The 23,104-nt window shown below is 45.0% G+C and overlaps 1 protein-coding gene across 1 annotated transcript in view; it reads left to right on the plus strand.

Annotated features, from left to right (window-relative positions):
* Positions 1-2,046: 2,046 nt before the first annotated feature.
* The window catches only part of Slc16a2 (solute carrier family 16 member 2), a 120,042-nt gene continuing 98,984 nt past the window's right edge, over positions 2,047-23,104 (plus strand). Inside the window, exon 1 of the mRNA XM_021153038.3 lies at positions 2,047-2,718. Within this exon, the coding sequence (XP_021008697.1) occupies positions 2,271-2,718 (448 nt within the window). The 5' untranslated portion in view covers positions 2,047-2,270. The remainder of the gene's footprint in view (positions 2,719-23,104) is intronic.

Below are 23,104 nucleotides of genomic sequence, written 5' to 3' on the forward strand. Positions count from 1 at the left end.
AGCCACAGGACATCCCTGTCCTGCCTGCCACCCAATTGTGCTTAAAGACTGTGTTCATTGGCATCAGATGGAGTCCAGGTTCCTTGAGCTGTGTTTCCAGCCGGCAGGCAGTTTCACCTAGAAGATCCGAGGTAAAAATGGAGCTGGCGTTCATCCTCTTTGCTAGTGCAAGCGCAGACCCTTAGGGGAGGCAGAGTTGTTTGGAATCACCAAGTAGGTGAGAGTTGAGCTAGTACATTGTGGCTCACCAGCAAGGCAGAGTCCCCTTCCCCCAAACTTTCCCTTACTGAGTCTTGGGCATTCCGTGGGACTCTGAGGTTACTGCCTGAAATGTGGGTGTAAGAGAGAGGTGGTGTTGGAAAGATATCCCTCTGCACTCTTAAAAGCAGAGGTCCAGGCCCAAGGGTCCAGCCTAATCAGGATGTCAGGAGCTGGGCTGCCCTTGATATATATATATATATATATATATATATATATATATATATATATATATATAATGTATTTATTTCATTTACATTTCCAATGCTATCCCAAAAGTCCCCCACACCCACTCCCCCACCCACCCACTCTCACCTCTTGGCCCTGGCGTTCCCCTGTACTGAGGCATATAAGGTCTGCACGGCCAATGGGCCTCTCTTTCCGCTGATGGCCGACCAGGCCATCTTCTGATACATATGCAGCTAGAGACATGAGCCCTGGTGGGTACTGGTTAGTTCATATTGTTGTTTCACCTATAGGGTTGCAGATCCCCCCAGCTCCCTGGGTACTTCTCCAGCTCCTCTGACTGTGAGCATCCACTTCTGTGTTTCCTAGGCCCGGGCATAGTCTCACAAGAGACAGCTATATCAGGGTCCTTTCAGCAAAATCTTGCTAGTGTATGCAATGGTGTCAGCGTTTGTAGGCTGATTATGGGATGGATCCCCAGGTATGGCAGTCTAATGAATTTATGAAATTCCTAGGCAAATGGATGAACCTGGAGGGCATCATCCTGAGTGAGGTAACTCAATCACAAAAGAAGTCACATGATATGTACCCACTGATAAGTTTATATTAGCCCAGAAACTTAGAATACCCAAGATATAAGATACAATTTGCGAAACACATGAAGCTCGGGAAGAAGGAAGACCAAGGTGTGAATACTTTGCCCCTTCTTGGAATTGGGAGCAAGGCACCCACGGAAGGAGCTACAGAGACAGAGTTTGGAGCTGAGACGAAAGGATGGACCCCATTTCTTGCTCTCTGGAACAAGAGTAACCTGAACTGTGTTCTGCGTCCCGCCGGGGCCTGGACCGGCCCCCTCTGGTGCTTTCGTGCCTCCCTCCTTTCCTGGCCCGGCCCCTGGCCCAGAGTCTGCCCTGGCCAAGCCTAGACCCGGCCCTCTGTGGCTCCTCTGGGCTCCAGGTTGGCGCAAACAAAGCCCTGATTGACTGCCCGGAGGGGCGGGCCCCGCTGCGCCTCCTCCCCTCAGTCCCGCCAGGGATTTGCCGGGAAGCGCGGGGGTAGGGGGAGACTCTGAGGGGTGCGTGGGTCTGTGGGGATCTAAGTTCCAGACCTGAGAAGATTGTGCCCATCCTCTGTCCCAGGCTGCACTCTCTAGGTCACTGGTCTCCAATCCAAGTTGGAACACAGGGACTCCCGAGGACAGGGTGGGGTCTGTCACAGACCAGCTCTAGTCTTGGGGTTCCCAGGACCAATCTAGCTGCAAGTTGCTTGAAAGCAAGAGGGAGTGGACTCAAGGAACAGGCAGGGTCTTCCTTTGAGGCTAGAGGTTGATCTGTGGGTTCTGGGACCTGCGGGGAGGAGAAGGTAGGGTAAAAGGGTAGTTTCTGCTCCGTTTGCTAATTTAATTCGTCTTCCAAGCCATCTGAACAAGAATAGGAGTCAGTAATTTGAAAAGGGAGTTTGGGGCGGCGGCAGCGGCTAGAGTAGGTAGGCAAGTAAGAGGAGGAAGGGCTGGGGAGAAGAGCGAGGTTGTAGCGGCTGCCTGTTGAGGAAGAGGTGGGAGGGAGGAGGAGGGGGAGGAGAGAGAGATGACGTGGGGAGACGAGGAGGGGGGTTGGACGGGGGAGGAGAAGGAGAGGGCTTGAGGGACCGTCTGTCGCGGGACAGGCTGGCCAGCTCGGGCGCTGGGAGGAGGAGGAGGCAGGGTCCCAGGCAGCGGCGGCGGCAGTGCTCGGAGCGGCAGGAGCAGTAGCAGCAGAAACAAGTACCAGCCAGACAACAGCTCCTCCGGCTCCCTCCGGCAAGCCACAGTCAGTCCCCTAGCCGCGATGGCGCTGCCAAGCCCGGCGAGCGAGGAAGCTGAGGGGCCCTGTCAGGAGGCAAACCAGGAATATCAGGAGCCGGTGTGTAGTCCTGTGCCCGAGCCGGAGCCAGAGCCGGAGCCCGAACCGGAGCCTGACCCCGAGCCGGTGCCAGTGCCCCCGCCCGAGCCTCAGCCTGAGCCCGAGCCCCAGCCCCTACCCGATCCTGCACCCCTGCCGGAGCTGGGCTTTGAGGCTGAGCCAGTGCAAGAACCCGAGCCCACGCCCACTGTGGAAACCCGAGGCACCGCGCGTGGCTTTCAGCCTCCCGAAGGTGGCTTCGGTTGGATAGTGGTGTTTGCAGCCACCTGGTGCAACGGCTCCATCTTCGGCATCCATAACTCTGTTGGTATCCTCTACTCCATGCTACTAGAGGAGGAAAAAGAGAAAAATCGCCAAGTGGAGTTCCAAGCAGGTGAGTGGCCCACGTGCCCCACCTGGCATTGTGGACAAGGGCGTCCGCCCCCACCGTCATCCCCATACCTGTTGGTCTAAGGTGCCCTTTCGAATCGCCTTTCTCACTCCTTGCTAGGGCATGGGTTGCAAAACTATAGGCAGCCTGGGCAATGGAGACCTAGGCTGAAGTGGTCCCGGGAGGTGAAAACTGGAGCATTCATTGCTTACAGGCGAGCAATGAACTTTTTGCCCTGGGACAAATCCAGACTCACCTTTTAGATTGTTTAAAGTACTTTGCCCGTGTGTGCTGGGGAAAATATTTGGAGGATTTGGGGGCGGGAGCGGGAAGCGAAGTCATGTAGACAGGACAGTAGGAAGGTTGAAGGGCTCCGAGAGAAGCACCGAACAACGGGTCCCCGCAGCAACCCCTGCTCCTTTCGGGGATCAGAGCGGTTTTCTGTCAAAACCCACATTCAGGAATCCTGATGACTCTTCGCTCAGAGTCAACACATGGCAGGCGTGTGTGTCGCCGGAGAGAAAGGGAGGAGTGTAATGGGGGTGGGGGTGCGCGCGTCTCTGCCTGCTGTGGGTACGGCCCAGTCAGGCCGTGCCGTTCCCGGGGAGCAAGCGGCTCGCTGTGCACTGGAAGCCAGCCTCAAAGGAGGCAGGAAGGCCGGATACAGAATGGGTCCTGCGACTCAGTCCGCACCTCAGCTGCGCGGTTTCTAGGGCCCCACACCTCTGTTATCTGATGGAGTCTTCTTTCTCCCTGAAGTTAGAATGTTGACCCATCACTCCAGCTTTGGCTTGGGACTGACTCGGGCATCCCTAAGACTTGGCAGGGTTGGAGACATAGCCCTCACCTTACAGGCACGTGGTTGTGTGCAGGCTCCCTAGCACAGAGACCCTCCAGTGACCTCCGGAAACTCAGGCTGTTCGCTCTGCAGAAATCCCTCAGCTGGTCTGGTGAGAGGTTTCTGGACTTAGCCGGGAGCTTGAGATATCCTTTCATGAAAATCTGGCTCCCTCCCTGAGCTGTTAGGATAGTTGGAAGTGTGCACACCATCTCCTCAAGTTCCCTACTTGGGAAAAAGTGGAAAACATAGTGTTCCCCTGGAGTTCTGGGGGTCCTCTCTTGCTAACCACCAAAAGAGGGTCCTTTTGGACGATCAAATGAAATCGAAACCTTGAATTCTGGGATGCCCACTGTGGATTACTTTTAGACATGCCCTCCCTCAATCAAGGAGGTGTGTTGTTTGCAGCTTTGCTGGGCTGTCTGGCAGAAGGGGCTTTGGGACTCTTGTGCCTCAGACCTTGTGACCCATTGGCACCGCTGCAGTATACAGGGCCCACTTGAGAAAATCTCCAGTGTACTCAGCGGCTGTAAATGGCACTCCATAACAACCTAGACTACACAGTCCTGTAGTGGAGGGGTCCCTAGACCCCATGGGACAACTTCTGGGTGGAAGGCTGCTTCTATACTCCTTGGGACCACCTTTTTCCTGCTTTGATGCAGATTAGGGGCTCTTGGGAAAGCAGCCAGGCTAGGCCCTCAGGATGTTGCCTTGGTTACTGGGGGGTTGGGGGAGCACCTGCTGAGAGTTGCCTTGTGGTTTAAGGCAGGCCAGTGGCCTTCAGGGTCAGTGGCAAAGTTTAGGCGGAAATTTAAAGGGAAGCAGTAGAGGCTGAGCTGAATTTAGGCCCCTGTATTTATGTGATGTGATCAGGCCTAGCGCTGGGGCCTTAGGAGCATGCAATAAAACTTGGAAAAACCACTATTTTACCAGGAAGAGGTTCACTGCTGGGGAGCAGACTTCAAAGTAGGTGATCATAGGAGACTCAGGGGGAGGGCTGGCAGGGACTTTCCGGTCAATACCTCACAGTGCAGCTGGAGGGGGCGGTAGTGCTGTGGTCTTTGCAGAGGTGTGGCTAGTGTGTATGCCAACACAGACTAGGTCCACTGAGGGGCTGGAGTTACCGGCTTAAACTCTGGAGAGTATTGGTCAGGAAGAGACAGAAAGGAATTTGGTATGTCCCAAGGGTCTGAGAATACTTTGTCGCAGGTCCTTGTTGTGGTATATCATGGTTTCACTGACGTTATTTTTGATACTGAGCCTTTGCAGAATGCCTCTGTTTTTATTTTGGAAGCCAGTAACATCCTACTACATTCTTGCAAATATTTTACAGAAACATTTCATCCTCAGAATTACCTTTCTTGAGACCCTCGAATTTCTGAAGCTACTATTTATTGACTATCGGGCAGGCTCTTGCCATGTAGCCTTGGGTGACCTAGAACTTGCTGGGTAGCCCACAATAGCTTTCTACTTGTGATTGTCCTCCTGCTTCAAATTTTCCAGTGCTAGGATTATAAAGCATTTGCCACCATACTTTGCCCAAGTCACAATTTAGATCTTGATATTCCAAACATCTTTGCCTGCATTCAATTTCTTCAGTCTATTCAGAGTTTCGTGGCCACCTATGTCACAGCCCTGGAATATGAAACAGGGAAAAACTTAGTATTTTGCTACTGTCTTTATGAGCCAGCATTTGCCCAAAAATGAGTCTGGGAGGACACTTAAGGAAGTTGGTACATTGTTTATTTCTATTAATACGATGTCTTACATGACATTCATTCCTGACAATCTATTAATTTGTATTTGGAGGAACTCTGCAACCCAAGTGTTGTTGTTGTTGTTAGACCTAACACTGTCTAGCCATGAAGGTATATGTAATAGCTTATTGGGTCTAAGGTTCTGAAGTAGTGAAAGTCCCAGAGAAAGGTAATTTCGATGTCTACAATACAATTCCAAACAGGGGCTCTCTAGCACAGGTCAAGGAACAGATAGGGAGAAAGTAGAGTTTGGGCTGTCCTAGAACAGGTAATATACAATCTTTGTGAATGCTGTGGCTTTGAAGTTCAGAACTGGACTGATGGCAAAGGGTTTTTAATAGTGAAACAAATAACTGAGGTCTAGGCTGGGGGTAAGCAGGGGGCGGGGGGGGGAGAACAGGAAAGAAGAAAGCATAGACTTTTGTAGAAGTCACAGGAAATTAAGGATCTCTCCAGCCCAGAAAAGGCATCAGATAGGACAGGAGGCACCAGACCATTTTGTGGGATATAAAGACCAAGTATGGTTTCTTGGGACAACAGATGACCCTTACAATGGGAAATCGGAGCAAGACTAGATAGGTTGCTAGCCCCAGCTCACTCTTCAAACCCTAAGTAGAGGCAAGGTTGAAGTTTAAGTTGAGCAGATGAGGCAGATTTAGCCAGAGTTGCTAACACTGGATCCAAACTAAAGTCTGTTTTAAAGTGCTTCAGAGTAAGCCCATTACCTTGCTCCTTCATTTCCAGTTTACCACTGAGCCATACATGATGAGAGGTCCTTTTTTTGGGGAGTTGAGATGTACAGTCCTTGGAAATTCCTGAGGGAGGCAAGGCTAGGGCTCTCACTACTAAAAAAAAGTAAGGAAGGTTCACTACTGGTACAAGATGGCTTAGGTTGGTGATCTACCCTGGTGGAGAAAACAAACAAACAAACAACTTTCTCTGCATATGCAAGAATAATCTACTATGCTTAAAAGTGACTAAGGGCAGAAGCAAGCCAGCTGTCTTTCTTCTCATCATAGTGTTTTTAGCTACTTGCTTCAGTGTCTCATTGGGTTTACTAGCAAATTGTTAACTTTGAGATTGAAGTATTTTTTGAGTAAACATCTGTCAATCCCAACGTTGGCCAAAGGCTTTTGCCTGCTGTCCAGCAGAGCAAGATCATGTTGGTGCTTTAGGCCACAGGGCCAATGGCTAGGCATCCTTCAAATCATTCCTCTGCATCTTCTCCAACCAAAGTGGGTGTGTCCCAATCTGTGACCCTGGTTCATGCTACAAAGAATGAAGACGAGAGGCTGGGGCACTAGAAAACCAAACAAGAAAATGCTTGCTGGAGCTGATAACTGGGTGCACCTGGATTCTTGTCTCACTGTCCAGTGGCTTCACGTGCTCATTGTAAACAACTCCTCTTCCTCTTGCCTACTGGTATTGGTGAGTGAAAGTTACTCTAAATCTAAGAGTGAGACCTCAGGCCAAATCTGAACACAACCCCTAAACTGATTATCTCAATGACAGCAGCTAGGAGTTACAAAACCTGTGATTCCCAACTTGCTCTGTACCTCAATTACCTATCTGTAAAACAAGAAAGAAAACTATGTGAAAATTTTAACCCCAGCCTCATATCCTTCTAGAGTTGTGTGATAGCTCATTCTCTTTTTTCTTCCTCTTTCTTTCTTTCTTTCTTTCTTTCTTTCTTTCTTTCTTTCTTTCTTTCTTTCTTTCTTTCTTTCTTTCTTTTTTTGGAGACAGGGTTTCTCTGTGTAGCCCTGGCTGTCCTGGAACTTACTCTATAGACCAGGCTGGCCTCGAACTCAGAAAACCGCCTGCCTCTGCCTCCCAAGTGCTGGGATTAAAGGCTTGCGCCACCACGCCCGGCAATAGCTCATTCTTTACTACTCACCTAGCATAAGTTTTGACATGCAAAGAAAACTTTGTTAAGTTGCCTGAAGGGGTAGTTAGGTGAGTTGGGAGTATATTAGGAAAGTGAAGAAAACCAAGTGGACACCATTTTTCTACTTTATCTGGTTTTATTTATTTATTTTTTTAACACTATGGGGCTTTAAATTTCGGGCACCTTTAAAAAGACCAGCTCCATTTTATTCAGTATGTAAGAACAACTCTGAGCCTACACATATTTTCCCCACAATGTTCTACTCTCCAGAGAACTGGATTTCGAAAAGAACTCTCAACTTGGCGTGCTGCTAGTATGTATGATGCTCTTTCCCAGTATTCAAATTTGTTCCTCAAAAGTATTAAACTGAAATCACTCCCTCGGGCCTCAGCTTGGACCCCTCTCTTTAAAAATATCTAGATTTACTTTTATTACTTTATGTGTAAGTGTTTTGCCTGAGTGTACATCTGAGCATCTAATGTGTGCCTGGTGCCCTAGGAGGTGATGAGCCTCCATGTGGGTGATGTGAGTAGAGTTTGGGCCCTTTGAAACAACAAGAAGTGCTTTTAACTATGGAGCCAACTCTCCAGCCCTGGGCCCCTCTCATAAAATTTAATTTCCTACAGCTTGCTCTCATTTCTCATAAATGCATGGTCAGTGTGACCTTTGTTTTTTGTTACTTCAGGCTAGAAGTGGAAACTAAGATTTCTGAATGTGATACAGAGCTTCCAAACTGGGGTCTTCAGACAGGTTATCTTTGTAGCTGGCTTGGGTATTCTTGGAGAGTCTTGGAGAAGGCTGAGATGCATGCCTGTTATCCCTGGTTAACGTTGGCTTTGCTCTCGGTTTGACTGAGAATGCCTAATGAGGATCCAGGCATGGAGTGCTTTCCTTTTACACAGGACTTTTATTTTCTTGTCATTTGGCAACATTTTGTGAAATAAGCAAGCAGCTAGACTATCAGCATTTGCAGACGTATGTAAGAGATGCTGTCTCCACCTTTTGAGAAGTCCAGTTTCTCAGGAGAGTGCCCTGCTCCTCTCAACAACCAAATGCCATGGAGTTTGTTTCATTGTGTATTAAAAAGAATTTGTTTGTTTCTTTGTTTTAGATTGTGTGCATGATGGAGTGTGATTTCTTGACTTGAACTCTCACTTGGGATTGAGTGTGTAAACCCTAGAGAAAAGAACTCGTTTTGTTTATATGTTTGATTGATTATCTTTTGAGACAAGAGTTCACTACTTAAAACAAGCTGTTCTCAAACTTGCAGTGATCCTCCTGCCTCTACCTCCTGACTACTCAGATTACAAGCATGCACAACCACATGTAGCAGCAAGGCCTTGTTCTTAAAACACGCGTACATATGTGCACATGTATACCGTCATTCATGTGTTATGAATATTACATTGGAAAGAAGTCTTACCATAGCTTTCTACAGAGTTAAATTTAATGTGACAGAGATACAAGATATCCAGCCTAGAAAACATGCTAGGTCAAGAGGATGGAGAGTACGGTCAGCCTTGCTGGGCCATGTTTCTTGGTCCAGACCCATTTGCTACTCTCTAGTTATGAGACTAGGAAACATTTATCACAAATTCCACTCTATATCACATTTCCCCCTATTCTGCATGCTACCTAGTATTTAAATGTTGCTGAGAAGGGAGCTGTGGTCATTGAAGACATCTCTGGCTTCAGTGGTATTAAAGGACCTGCTCTGAAGGTGGGTGCATTGCCTGCTTATATGAAACAATTCAGCAGCTACTTGTGGGTGGAGAATGTGGCCTGTGATCTCTTCATCATAGCAATCTTGTCCTTCTCTGTTCTCCACTTTCATGTTTGTAGGGTTGATAAGAGAAAAGTATAAGATTGGCTGTCCCTTGCCACACATACACACACACACACACACACACACACACACACACACACACACACGCGCGCGCGTGTGTGTGTGTGTGTCAAGGCCTCTCTTTTTTCTTTTCTCTCTTCTCTTGTTTTTCACTCTGAGTGCAGGATGACTCAGTGGTACAGAAACCACCTCTAGAGTTTTGTAGTAGAATAGCTGTTCTGAATCCTGTTTGGACATTCCCATACCGTCTCCTTTCACAGCCCTAAGCGCCCAGCCTAAGAGGTACTGTTATGGTTGAGTCTTAATAAAAATCAAGAAATCCTGCTTTTGCTTTAAATCCTCACCATCACTGTTGTCCATCTCCTATGCCCCTAGAACTCCAGACTGAGTTTAGCTTTCAGGTTCTGGTTCATACAACATTAAGCTCATATCATCTCTCTTTTTGCCAGCAAAAGATACACACAGTTGGCTGTAGAGAGATGAGAGAAGGAAGGAAACAGATACTCAAATCGTCAAGAATAAAAAGGAAAAAAAGGTTTAGGGAGGGCAGAGAGAGGAAGGGGTAGTTCCTGGGTTACTTGCTTTTCCTGTTTCTATGAGCTTGGGCAGAAACAAGAAAAGTGGATGTTGCTAGATAACCAGTCCCCACATAGGTTCTTTGCTTACCTTATCCTGGAGATCTACCCATCTATCAATTTACCCCAGCTGTAATAGTATCTACATGCATCCATGTGTTCAGACCCGTGTGTTTGTGTGTATAGTGGGATAGATAATGTCTAACTGGCCTATTAGTAGAGCTCCTTCAAACATGGTGTCTATAAGATTGAGGTCATGGTTTTAGTCACTTGTTCAGGTTACCGAGCTTACAAACAAAAAGATTCTTCAGTTAATGGTCCATGTCACGTATGCCGGTGACATGGATAGAAGAATTGGATAGAAGACTGGAGATAACTCCCTGCCATCCCTCTTGCCACTGCGGTGATGGCGGTTGGGGGGCGGGGGGCAGTATGGAGCATAGAGTCCAGCATGGCTGCCTGTGCTGCATTCCACAGTGGGATTTCTTTGTCCTTTAGCTCCATATCTGAACACCCTAATGATAGCAATAGCATAGCTGTGATAAGCAACATTAATTGATATTAGTTAACAGCAATTAGTTCTATGGAAAGTACCATCCTGAACACTTTCAAGTACCTATTTTGTTTTAATTCTCAACGGTCTAACTATATAGGTATCACTACTTCCTACATTTTTTAGATAAATCAAGGATCAGAAGTATCATGTTCAGGTTTATGTGGCAAAAGCCAGGATTTGGATCGGAACAGTCTAAGCCCAGAACTCCTGCTTTTTGACCCTGATTTAACACATGGCGCTATGTGGGATCACCTGCCTTGGGACACTTCTTTGGAGTTTTCTCCTTCCTGCTTCTTCTAGGCATCGTTAGGAGAAAGGGAGATGGGGGTTAGTAAACAAAGGTTGGGCAGTCTTGTGATACAGGACAACATTTTCTCACCACCCATCTCACTGTACCCAGAGTGAGTGTGCAAAGAATCATAATTCTTAAAGTTCAAAAAGTGTTAGACAGTTTGTCACCTCTTTGTTCTTTAGTCCAGAACAAATCACATAACCTTTCTAGGATGCAGAAGTCCCACATACAAAGGCCACAAAGCTGTCCTCAGCAAGCAGTGTTTAATTTGATAGCTCTGTCAGGATGAGACGTGACTGTGTATTTGTAAAAGTTCTTTGTAAATTATGGTCATTGTTGTTGGTATCATGATCCTTGCTCAGGCCCTAGAAATGAAGTCACTGCTTTTGTCTAAATGTGTCTCTAAATATCTCTTCCTGTCCTCTCATTTTCCACTCCATCTCTTCACCATTTCTTTATGGATTTGTCTGCAGTTTGTTCTGATGTCCTAAAGCTAAAGACAGGACTGGTTGTGTTTTCTTTGTTCCTCAGCCCTAGGAGAGCCCAAACAGAGGAGGGGCCAGATCCCAGATCATATACATTCAAGGAAACAAGGCATGTGGAAATATTTACAGCACTTGGCAAGAGCTCACAAACCTCACTCTATCAAGGGCTGAGTATTTCAGTAAGAATTGCTAGGGCTGAGGGGCGGATGGTGGATGGAGTTAGGGTGTCATTTCCTCCAGGGAGTCTTGTTATCTTGCAGATAGTAAGGAAGAAAGAAAGGGATATGTAGGGTCAGAAGGTCTGAGCCAGGGGACATTAAGTTTATAAGAAGACTTGCTTCTTTGTGTTCAGCTCTGGAGTAGGCCAGTTTCCTTGTGTTTTAAACAGGATATCCCCAGAGAGCTGAGGTCACAGAGGCCTGCAGTAGTAGTTTCAAGCAAGCATTTCAGTGGCCACTTAGGAAGCCTCCATTAAGGCCAGTTAGTTGTCTGAGGAAATGGCTTTATTTTGTTGCTTTGAGACAGGACCTTACTCTATATAGTTCAGGCTGTCCTTGAACTCATGGTGATGATCCTCCTGACTCAGATATCAAGTATTGAGATTCTAAGTATATGCCACCATGCCTGATACATTTTTCTTTCATTGCTTGTAACAAAAGGTAAACCATAAGCCCTTCTTTAAGACAAGGGTTTTAAATACACCACAAGTAAACATCCTGATTTTTAGCTATTCAAATATCTGAGCTAAAGGCCCAAAGTTATAGGTTGATGGCAGAGCATTTGCCTAGTATATACAAAGGTCCTGGGGTCTGTCGCCAATCTGCTCCCAACTAAGAGACTGAGGTAAGTTTGGAAAGACAGAGAGCAAGGGAGAGAGGGAGAGAGAGAGAGAGAGAGAGAGAGAGAGAGAGAGAGAGAGAGAGAGAGAGAGAGAGAGAGATTGATTCTCATCTTACAGGTCTATAATTGAGCTATGTATGGAAAGGTGTGTCCTTAACTAATCCATTTGTAGTGGAGGTTGCTTTGAAAGGGGGCTGAGAACTGAGTGAAGGCTGTGAGTTGCTAGCATGCTCCACACTTCTCTGTTCAATCACTGGCGTTATGCTTCCCTGCTTATCCTGAACTTTTCCAAAGTCGATCCTCAAGTGTTACTTTGTGGGAATACATGGAGATAAAATTCAAAATGTATAGTGTTGAAAACTCTCTTTCTCCCCCCTGTCCTCCTGTTTCTCCCCAAGGCTACCAGCACTTTCTAGGGTATCCTTCCAGAAATATTCTGTTTCTTGCTATCATTCAAATGCACAGCCTACCTTTGAAGTACAAATGATGAAACATAACATTATCTTCTAACTTGCCTTCAAATTTCAAAGTATCGTGGGTATTAGTTATACATTAAGTCCATAAAGCAAGCCCTCATTCTTTGCTACAGACACATCATATTTTCCAATGGGTATATCATAAATGATTTAATCAGTGTCTTACTGACAGACATTCAGTTGTCTCCAATATTTTCCTATAGGCTTTAGGATGAAGCAGCATTAGATGGAGATGCCTTATCATATGGTTCCTGGACAAAGTTTCAGTTTCTTGGAAATTTTATTCGTTTTCTAATACAAAAAAATCATCGCTGAGATGGAACAACATACGTTCAGCATCTGACATCCAGCTTGGCACCTACTAAGCATTTGATTAAGTGTGACTTCTTTCCTGGCTCATGAGCCTTTCCCATCCATTATCCTCCAATTGCATGAATGTGGGTTGAATTGAAGAAAATAGGTCTTTCCTGTGTGCTGGAATGACCTCCAGAGGAGCCAGAGTAGTGTCCCTTAAGTTTACAATTTCTTTGAAAAAAATACAACATTCAAAATAACTATGGTTATTGCTAAGTAGGAAAAAATGTGTGTTGTATTGAGTTGAATATTGTTATCACTTTCTTGTGGTGATGTGGGCAAACAGAGAAGAATGTAGAATCGGGGAAGCTTGCTGGTAGGCCTAGAACTTGACATAGGATTTAGCTACATGGAAACTCGGCAAAAGTAACAGCATAGAAGTTGAGAATTAAACAGTTTGTAACCAGGTATTGTGGTGCAGGCCTATAATCCTAGCACTTGAAAACAGAGGCAGGAGGATCAGGAATTCAAAGTCCGATTGGCCTGCATAGTACTACTTTGTCTCACACAAAACAAAACTAAAACCCAGAACCAAAAAAAATTAGACTATTTGGTTGTGTCTCAGATTCTGTTTTTGTTGTTTTGTTTTGGGCTGTATTTTCTCCCTCTGGGAATCCAGTGAGTCACTGTCCCCATTAGGCCCTACACAGCAGGTGGGGTAGGGTGGGGTGGAAGGGTAGGAGAAGAAAAAATACTGAGGACATTTGGAGAGAAGGGGCATGGGCTGAGGGGATGTCTGGGCATCAGGCCACAAAATGAGATGCCTGAAAATGGCCTGTGGCACATCAGCCTGGGCCACACCACCTGCTTTCCTATGTCAGCAACCCAGACACTTTTTTCTAAGCATTCTGAGGCCAAGAAGAGCATAGTAGTAAAAGCTCTCAGCCTCTCAGTTTAGCCTCAGAGTGGTGTCCAGAGCCTGTGAAGCCCAGGAAAAAGAAGCCTGTTGAGTCATTTCTTACCGGGTACATTGTAATAAACATCTCCATTTTTTAAGTTCATGGAACAATTAAGGGAAATTGTTTAAGCTCATCATATGTCAGTGTCTTTGGTCACATCAAGTGCTACATTGACAGAATCTGAGACATAAAAATTAATATAATTTTGTGTCTACTAGGGGAAAGTTTACTGGATGGAAGCCCTGCATAGAATTCCTGTTCCCCATTTCTAGGGGCAGAAAATAGAAGAGTGGGGCCAATGAGAGTAGACAGGGATTCTAACTCTGGGTTTCCAATTCCATGCTGCATGGGGGTAGTAATGCATGAGTTTTCTGAAGCTGCAATAGAAAACCTCAGGACCATCTGAAGTTTAAGTGTATGGGTAAGAAGCAGAATATGCAGTAGGAGAAAATAAGGAACCAGGAGTTGTGCCATTAAGGGAATAAAAGCAAGAGTAATGGAAGGGAAGATTTAGACATAACTGAGACCTTGTGGCTGGAATTCAGAAAATACTGTGATCAGTGAGGAGAGAGGAGTAGGAGAGAGGAATGGAGGAGAATAGGAGGGGAGGGGAGAGGAAAGGAGAAAAGAGGAGAGGAGACAAAGGGGGAGTTCTATAGTAAGTTCGTTGTAACCTTGCTAAGTCCAATTTCTTTTCTGGACTTCAGATTTCTCTCCTTCTGAAATGAGAAACTTGGACCAATGAACAGTTTCACAAGGAGACCTTGGGCATGATGGTGATGGGAATGGGGAATGGCAAAGAGGTTAACAAAAGAGCTTCTTTTAAAATGGAAACATAGCCTCACAGATTTCAGGAAAGACAGCTTTCAGAGATAGTAACTATCCATAGCTTCAACCCTATATCCTTGAAGAATTCCCTCAAGTGAGGCAAAGAGAGATGGCAAGATGGTTTAGCAGGTTAAGCTCACTTGCCACCAAGCCCAGAAATCTTAAGTTCCATCCTTAGAGTGGAACTGTAGAATGGCAGGAGAGAACTGATTTCCTTTGAGTTATCCTTTGACATTCACACAGACTGTAACATAAGGGCACATGAACACACACACACACATGCAGAGATAGATAGATAGATAGATAGATAGATAGATAGATAGATAGATAGAGATGTGACAATTTTTAAAGAGATACAAAAAGAGAATTATGTGTGTATGCATGTGTGTATACTTGTGCAAATAAGATCACACCTCAAAGCACAGTTGGTATTTGTTAGAACCAATTATGACATACTGAGTTAGCATCATAGGAAATCTTTGCTGAATAATCTCCACTCTAAGACTGCTTTCCAGGGACTAAAGAAATGTCTTGGTGCTTAAGAGCCCTTGCTACTCTTGCAGAAGATCTTGATTTTGATTCCCAGCACCTACATGGTGGCTCACAACCTTCTGTAACTCCAGTTCTAGGACAGTAGCACTGAATACACTCATGGTGCACAGACATATGTATAGGCAAAATACTAGTACACATAAAACAAAATCAATAAGTCAAAAAATTAAGATAGCTTTCCAGATACACACAAGGAGACCAGAGTGGTTTTATTATTTAAGTCTGTGTTTTATGTGTAGGGATCCTGTCATAGAGCCAGCTTGAATCAGCACTAATGTTCAGCCAAACTGTCTAGATAAACACTATTCACTAGCTGTTTGTCCATGCACAAGGTATTTAACTTCTCTGTACTGTTATTTCCCTGTTTGAAAAAGGAAGATAACAAAATCACTTATGAAATATGGTTATGACATGAGCTTATAAACTGGCATAGAATACTATCTGACACATTACAGGAGCTACATACATGTTTGCTGTTCTTGGCATCTATCTAATAATCTGTGGCTTGTGAATATACATAATGGGGCCCAAAAAAGCAAATGTGATCCCAGGTTAGCCCAGTGATAGTCAAGAATTGGGGATTGGGTGCATTGTTAAGATACCACGTGGGCTACTCTTATGTAGCCCAAGCCCAGGACTGGATTAGGACCTTCAGAGTCCCCAAGAACAATTTTTAGACTGTTAAATGCTGCGAGATGACAGAGTTGGATTGGTAAATATATACTTTTCCTATCTAGAAGTGGTTTTAACTTACTGATACCTAAAATTATGCTCAATCCACATGTGGAGTTATCATTCCACACCAGTCATACTAGGCTGTACACTTCTGCTCTAAGTTTAGGAAAGAATCAATAACTATGTATGGTCTATATAGCTATACACAGCAGTTCTCCACCCAAGCAGTTCCATACACAGCAAGGAGCGCTGTATCCTGTTCCTACTGGCTTATCTTGCCAGGCCTCATGGACTCTTTGCTGATTGGAACCGCCCACACAGTACTTGGAAGGAGCAGGTGAGGACATATACCTGAAAGTCTCAAGAAAACAATCCTGGCAGGAAGCTCTAAAGATTATCAAGTTCAAATCCTAGTGTAGAGTTGGGATGAGAAAGAATGGTTAGAATCCTCTCTGCCACTTGGTGATGAGTGGAGCAAGAGTCTCCCAGCTCTGACTCTTCCAGTGACTTCAAGTCAGTGACCTTAGAAACCTTGATATCATTATCAGCTTCCATATTGCTCTGCGCATCAGCAGGTTCTAACCATCCAAGTGGTGGACAATAAGACAATTATGTGCTTCAAGAACCAAAATGGTCTGGGGGATTTTTTTCCCTCGACATTTCACTCATGGAAAGAGTAGCTCCAATTAAACTTTCCATTGGCCCACTAACTAAACAGATGGAGAAACATAGTGTTATATGTAAGGTAGGTACAGAGACCTTCATTTTCCATCTTCCCTGGAGATGGCACCACTCACATTCAGGCCTGTACTATCTGCCCTTTTCATGAAGTGTCTCAAACATGGAAGGCTCAGGTGGAACCGGTCAGACCGGATGTTGTGAGCCTACGCCTTGTAGAAAGGGAAAGATAGATACACACACTGCCGTGGGAGAGAATAAGAAGGAAACAAATCTATTGTTCCAGCCTCTAACTTGAAAAAAACTGCTTATGGCTTCCGGAGTATCATCAATGAACACTGCTAAAGAATGTGGTGGCTCACCTATGTCCCATGAATGGACTCGGCTGGTAACCTCAAGACTACATTCCAGGCCATGGCTCAACAGAGGCTAGGGCTGGCCTTGAGGCCCTCTTCTTTTTCATGGACTTAGTCTGAGCGTTGAAATAAAAGATGACTTAGGATGGGAGCTCACATTGACAATCCCAAAGTTTAACTCCCCTTTGTCTCACTTCTCTATATTCTATGTGGCCCAAGATTTAACATTGAGTAGACAGTTTTAGAGCCCTGGCATTACTGTTTACATGATCCACAGCCTTGGCCAAGTTTGAACTTCACTTTCCTTCTCTGCAGAAAAGAGGGCAGTAGAGGTTATAATCCCTGCCTCTCAGCTGTGTGATAAAGTTCAAATGATAGAATAAATGTGATAAACCTTTGAAAACTACTTTGAATATTCCACATGAATTATCATCATGATCATATTAATAAGCAAATCTTCAAATTTACATATGTGGTTATGCATGTATATGTGGACTGAGACATTTACCCACTGTGCATGCATGTATAAGCAACTCCATCTATGTAAGGAATTGTCTATACATCTCTGATTTTAAGCTTGAACTCATGACATGGACCGTTAAAAATGCATACTCCTTAAAAAGTGTGCACATACAAACAGCCTCATAGCTGTGAAATGAATGAGCAGACCACAGCATTCATCTTCTCTCTAGACTGGTCTTCTAGGAGTCTGAAAAAGACGTTCTTTCTAAATTCCCCAACTTCATCCTGCCAGTGTCTCCTTTGCCCTTGCTGGGGCCTCTTCCTGGCCTCCATCTTGTTTGCACGTTAGCACAGCTGCTGCTAAAATTCAGGCTGCCCTGTGTGGCATCCACATGTCTGGAGAGCATGGGGCCTGTCCAGTTGCTCCACGAATAGCAGCACCACAGCTCCTTCCTGCACAATGTATTTATAGCCATGGTTGCAAATAGCTGTCAACATTTTCAGAGTATTTTTCAAAACACAGTTAATCCAGACACAGAAATAGTCACTGGCCCAAATGCTCTGAAGCTAAAAGAAATTAGACCTAAAGGAAATTGAATCTCACATCTCTCTTCTTCTCTTTCTCCTGTTCATTATCCCTCCTGTGACCCGCTTTGGCCACTTCTTATTCCATAGATCACTGAGCTTAAGTAAGGTATGAGGATATGGTACCATAGGGTAGATTTGCTTCAGAGAACTTAGCATCATCCTAGCATAATGCTTTAAGAGAAAGGAAGAAAGGAGAAAGAAGAAGAAGTAAGAGTGTTGAGGATTAGAAGAATGCACATAACTGGAGACTTCCTAATTGTCAGACCCACAACAAGGAAGCCGAGTGCCCATTTTGAGGCCAACTAGAATTTTGGTTGGTTTTAGAGGACCCCACCCTTCCCACAGTCTGTGGGGTGTGGACCATCACACTGTGCTGCTTCTTTGCAGGGTTGAAACACTAAAGCGAGCCCCTAGTGATGGAGTTGAAGAGGTAAACATGATTACAGAATAAGGTAATCTCCCAGTAAGGGAACAGGCCTGAGGCTATGGTGACATGGGTTTAGGTAGGGTTAGAATATCACTATTTTCAAAAGCAGAATGCTCTTGAGGATGGAAGAGAACACTGTTAATATTTTTCTAGCACACTAGGCATAAAACAGGATTGTCACAGGTAACCCAAAATGAGTGTCCGTTGTAGAAATAGGGTGTGTTTGTTACAGCTTTCTCAGAAAAAAAAAAAAAAGAGCACCATAAAGACTCCTCCCAAGGTGCCTTGAGAAACGTATGCGTGTTTGTGTGTGTGCAGGGGGAGGGATTGTTCATTATGTGTCTGGATTAAATTTGTATGAAAGTATGTGAGACTGTGAGTATATCTAACTTTGTGTTACTATGGATGTGTATGTGTGTGATATGTGTGATGATGTGTGTATACATGGATATATAGTAAGAGTGAATGAATACATGTGCATGTGAGCACGTGCAAGATAGCCAGTCCTCACCCCTGCTTCACTGAATTGCAGACTCAGTTCCAGGACAGCAGTCACATAGTCCACTGCCTTATTTCATATGCGGGGAAACCAACGCATGGGTCATAAGATTTATATACTTCCACCACTTGTTTGGCAATGGCAAAGGGTTGACTAGCAACAGTCACGGTAATCCTGATTGGGTGTCAGATGCCAATCCATATGCATTGAAGTGAAAGCCCGGCGATTTCTTAAAGGTTTTCGCAAACAATGGGTACTTGGCAAGTGCAAGAAAGAAGCTTCTGAAGTCATTTTGAAAAGACTCAGCCTGGGTGCCAGGGGAATATTTAACCAATGGCTGGTTCCCTTGAGCTGTTTCTCTGAAGGATGCTGCTAAGCAATGGAAGTTTTGAAATATCACTTGATGCCATCCTTCTCATCCCTCACCCTAAAGATGTTATTTGTCTTAGAGACAAACGTTGATCTCGAGTAGAGATCCACTAAAACTCTTCACAGGATTTAGGCCAGACATGCTGAACATTTTCCTAGACTGACCTAGGATACAGGACAGCCCCTCTTCCTTAGCCCCTTATTCCTGCCCCATCACATTGGACTCCAAGGCAAAGGAAATGGCTACAGATGTGCTAACAGGGTTCTGGATGGGGGGTAAGAATGTGTGTCCCAGAAGATAGATAGCTACCTCATTTTCCCTGAATTGTTTGGTCTGTAGCTGAGGGATAGCTCCATAACAATGAAGCAAAAACACCAAAACATTAGTCCTTAACTGAACAGATTGAACCTGCTTGAGTTTTCATTTTGCTGTACAAAGGATGAGACAGGACTATGGGGTGCCATAGCAAAGATCAGGAGGAACTATTCCCGTTTTCTTTTTGTTGTTTGTTTGTTTGTTTGTTTTTGTCCTGGAGATACTCCAGTTTGGAGTCAGCCAGTATTCACTGGGCATTTACTGTGTGCCTACCATCAAACTGGATGTTTACATAAGTGAATTTTATCATTGAGGCCTTACACTAAGCCTGTAAATACACTCCAAGAAATAATTACCAGTGGCTTAGTCAATGTAAAATGGCTAATAATGTCAGAATGGGAGTTCAACCACAACTTTCTTGACTAGAAGTTATTGGTAGTCTACGGCATGCCAGGCATTATGCTAAAATTTTTCCACAGATTATCTCACTTAATCCTCAGAATAACTCTGTGGGGATCTACTTCACCCTCTGATATTTTCCATATAAAGCTATTAAGGTTCTGAAATATTCAGTCCTTTATCCAAGGCCCAATGTTCCAGCACTTGCAGTAAAGGATTCAAATCCAGTCTTCTTGACTCTCAAGAGTCAACCCTTCCCTGCTCCTCTGTGGAAAACAGTATAGGCTTCTGGATAGTAACCTCCTCTAGTACTAGGGATTAAAACCTGGGGTTTTGAGCATGCGGGGCACATAGTCTACCACTGAGCCATAGCTCCCAGCTTTCAAATAACTCATAAAGCCTCTTGCAGCTCTGACATTGTAGAGGTCAACCAGCTCTATGATAATCCTTCCCTATTAACCCCAGCAGCCTTACAGTTACTTGACTGTGTTCTCCTGTTATTCTTCTCTGCCCATCTGGGTCTCCCCACGTGTAATGCCTCTATACCAGTAGACCCAGTGAATGCATCCTTATCAGCTTAGTCTGAGTTGCTCTCGAGCTGACTCGGCTTCCTCACTTCTGCATGTCCCAGGAGATCCCTGGTTCAAGCTAACTCGATAGACTACCCAGAAGGTCCAGGTCCAGCAAGAGCCCCTGCCTCAATAAGTAAGTGAGGAGTAACAGAAAATACCTGTATCTACCTTAGGCCCCCACATACATGTGTATGCATGTGCATGCACATCCACATAGACGTGTCAAAAATCTGAGTTCGGCCACTGTCTGCAAGTTTTATGGCTACCCTCTGTGTGTTTTACTACCCTGAGCATTAATTGCTGCATTGGTGAAAATCAGGCTATTTTTCCCATGGGTTTTGTAGAGAGTAAGCACATGTGTGGAGGTTAGAACTTTCAGAAGTTGTTGGTTTTTTAGGTTTGTTTTAGTTAGTTGGTTAGTTAGTTAGTTAGTTAGTTAGTTAGTTTTTCTCTTCTTCTACAATGTGAGCCCTGGAGATCAAAGTCAGGTCATTAGGCTTGGCAGAGAGTGCCTGTGCTCATGGATCCTTTCCATGGACCCACAGTTCCTAACCTGTGTCAAAAGGTTTGAAAGAGTCTAGATGAAAAGAAAATGTATGCCAAAACATTTATTTAGATTTGTGTTGTGTGTTTTGAGGGTCAGATCGAAAAATGGCTTGGACATGTTGGATGGGCTCCGGTGAGCTCCTTTCTCAGGAGGAGCTGCTGTTGTGACTGCTCTGCTCCCTGCCTGTCCTTTTATACATCCAAGAATGCAAATCTGCCCAGCCTAGCTAATGTCCTGGCCCCCTGCCCCGTTTGCTCTGTAGACTAGGAGACCACCTGCTTCTGTAATCTCTGTGACAAAGAATCACAGGGTTCTTTTTCCTTTTCCAGAAGCAAAACTTGCCAAGGTTTTATGTACAGAGAGGCTTCCTTGTTTCGCCTATATGAGTGGTGCCACCCCTGGGTCTATGCAAATCAAGACAGACATATGTGGAAAATTGGGCTTGTCTCATGATGTTATTATTAGCCCATTATTGTGGGTAAGGAAACTAACTGACCTCAGAGAAATGGCAGATAATAAATGGTGAATTCTAGTTGTGTGTGTTTGGGTGCACACCGAAGTGGGTAAGACGTTTATCTGAAAGCCTTTGAGAGGTAGACAACCTGCATTTAATTTTCAGATCACCATCAGTGTTCAGAAATAAAATAAAACTAGGCAGTAAGCACAATACAAGTTAAGCATTAGGCCAAGGAGATACCGACTCTGCACTGATGTGTATGCAGGTGCATGTGTGTAGGTCAGAGGTCAACCTAAGGCATCATTCCTAAGGAGCTGCCCACCTTGTTTTGGAGAGACAGAGTCTGTCAATGGAACCTGGGACTCTCTGCTTTGGCTAGGCCAGCTGGCAAGAGAACTCTAGGTATCGACCTGTCTTCCATTCCCCAGTGCTGGAATTATTATAGGTGTGTGCCACCACACTTGGCTTTGCATGTGAGTTCTGGGGAAATCAAACTTATGAGGTCCTCAGGCTTCTGCAGCAAGTACTTTATCAGCCTAGCCATTCCCTCGGCCCCATGTCCGTTAACCTTTCTGTCTCCTTTATTCGGTTTGAGTTTCCTCAAGAGGCCTCATTTCACTAACCACAGCATATTTTTCTGAGTGTTGTGATGCAAGAGGGTCAAGGGGAGATAGAGAATCAAGTTGCAACCCTGTGTGAAGAAAGATAACTAAACACCACACTTGAGTCAAGTAAGACCATCGGTGATAACAACAGCTAATAGTTGACAAAAGGTTTTGTCAACCTGAAGGAAGACCAGAGTGACTCTCACACTTAACATAATGCATTATAGTCTTAAGGACTTGATAAGTGTGTGTGTGTGGAAGTGAGGGGCAAAGACAGGCCCAAATGTCCCTGTCTTTCATTCTAGGCACATTAATCAAAGTCAGATCCACGTTGTCTTCTCAGGCCTTATTTGCATGTACTTTAAAGGTACAATATGTTTGGATTTGTTTTACAAATCGTTGTTCTTAGCAACCAAGGTCAGAGATTTTGGCTTTTGCTTTGACTGCTAACCATACCCCTAAGAAATCCCACAGGAAGCCCTAAGATTTACTTTGCTCCTGGACACCTGGTAAATGACTGTCCTCTTTCCTTGCCCTGTCTATGAGTTCTAATTGGAATTGTGGGGGCCAAGTATTCTTTCTTTCTTCCTCTCTTTCCCTTGGGGTCAATCAGGTTTCTGAGCTCCAGGAGAGAGCTGCACTCTCAATCATCCCCTGACCGACCAAAGCTGCAATTCCCAAAGCACCTCTGTTTTCCAGGTGCAGGACAGAGTTCCCACACATCTGTCCTGTCCTTCCGTTGGCAGCCTGGCCTTCCCACCTCCAGTTTCCAGAGCCAATCTAAGTCAGTCCTCTGCACTATTCCCCTTCAGGAAAAAAAGCAAGCAAGACAAGTTCCTCTCTTGCCAGCCCAATAACACTCTGAGCAGGCAGGCAGCTGGCATCTGAAGTAGGCAGCTAGCATCCTGAGTTCTAGAAGACTGGGCAACATAATTATCCAGGGAATGGTGTCTGGAGCTTGCTTGCCTCATACACAGAGACCCTACTTTGTGAAGTAAACATCCAGCAAGAGAATATTATTTTTGAGGAAAGAACTTTTGAACAGACACTGCAACTGATCCAATTCTCCCTCAGCCTCTGGCCTCAGCCTCGTGCTTCAAGTCATGCCCAAGAGAAGAAGAACTCAACCTATTTCTTGTTGTCAGAAGTGCAGATTTTGGCCCAAGGCCCAGGTGAGGAAGAGGATGACAGAATGACAGAGTTACCTAACTGTTTGCAACAAAGAGCGCATTCCTCCCCACCCGGCCCTGCCC

This window comes from Mus caroli, unplaced genomic scaffold, assembly GCF_978045245.1.
Source record: "Mus caroli unplaced genomic scaffold, Mus_caroli_1 scaffold_5, whole genome shotgun sequence".
NCBI lineage: Eukaryota > Metazoa > Chordata > Mammalia > Rodentia > Muridae > Mus > Mus caroli.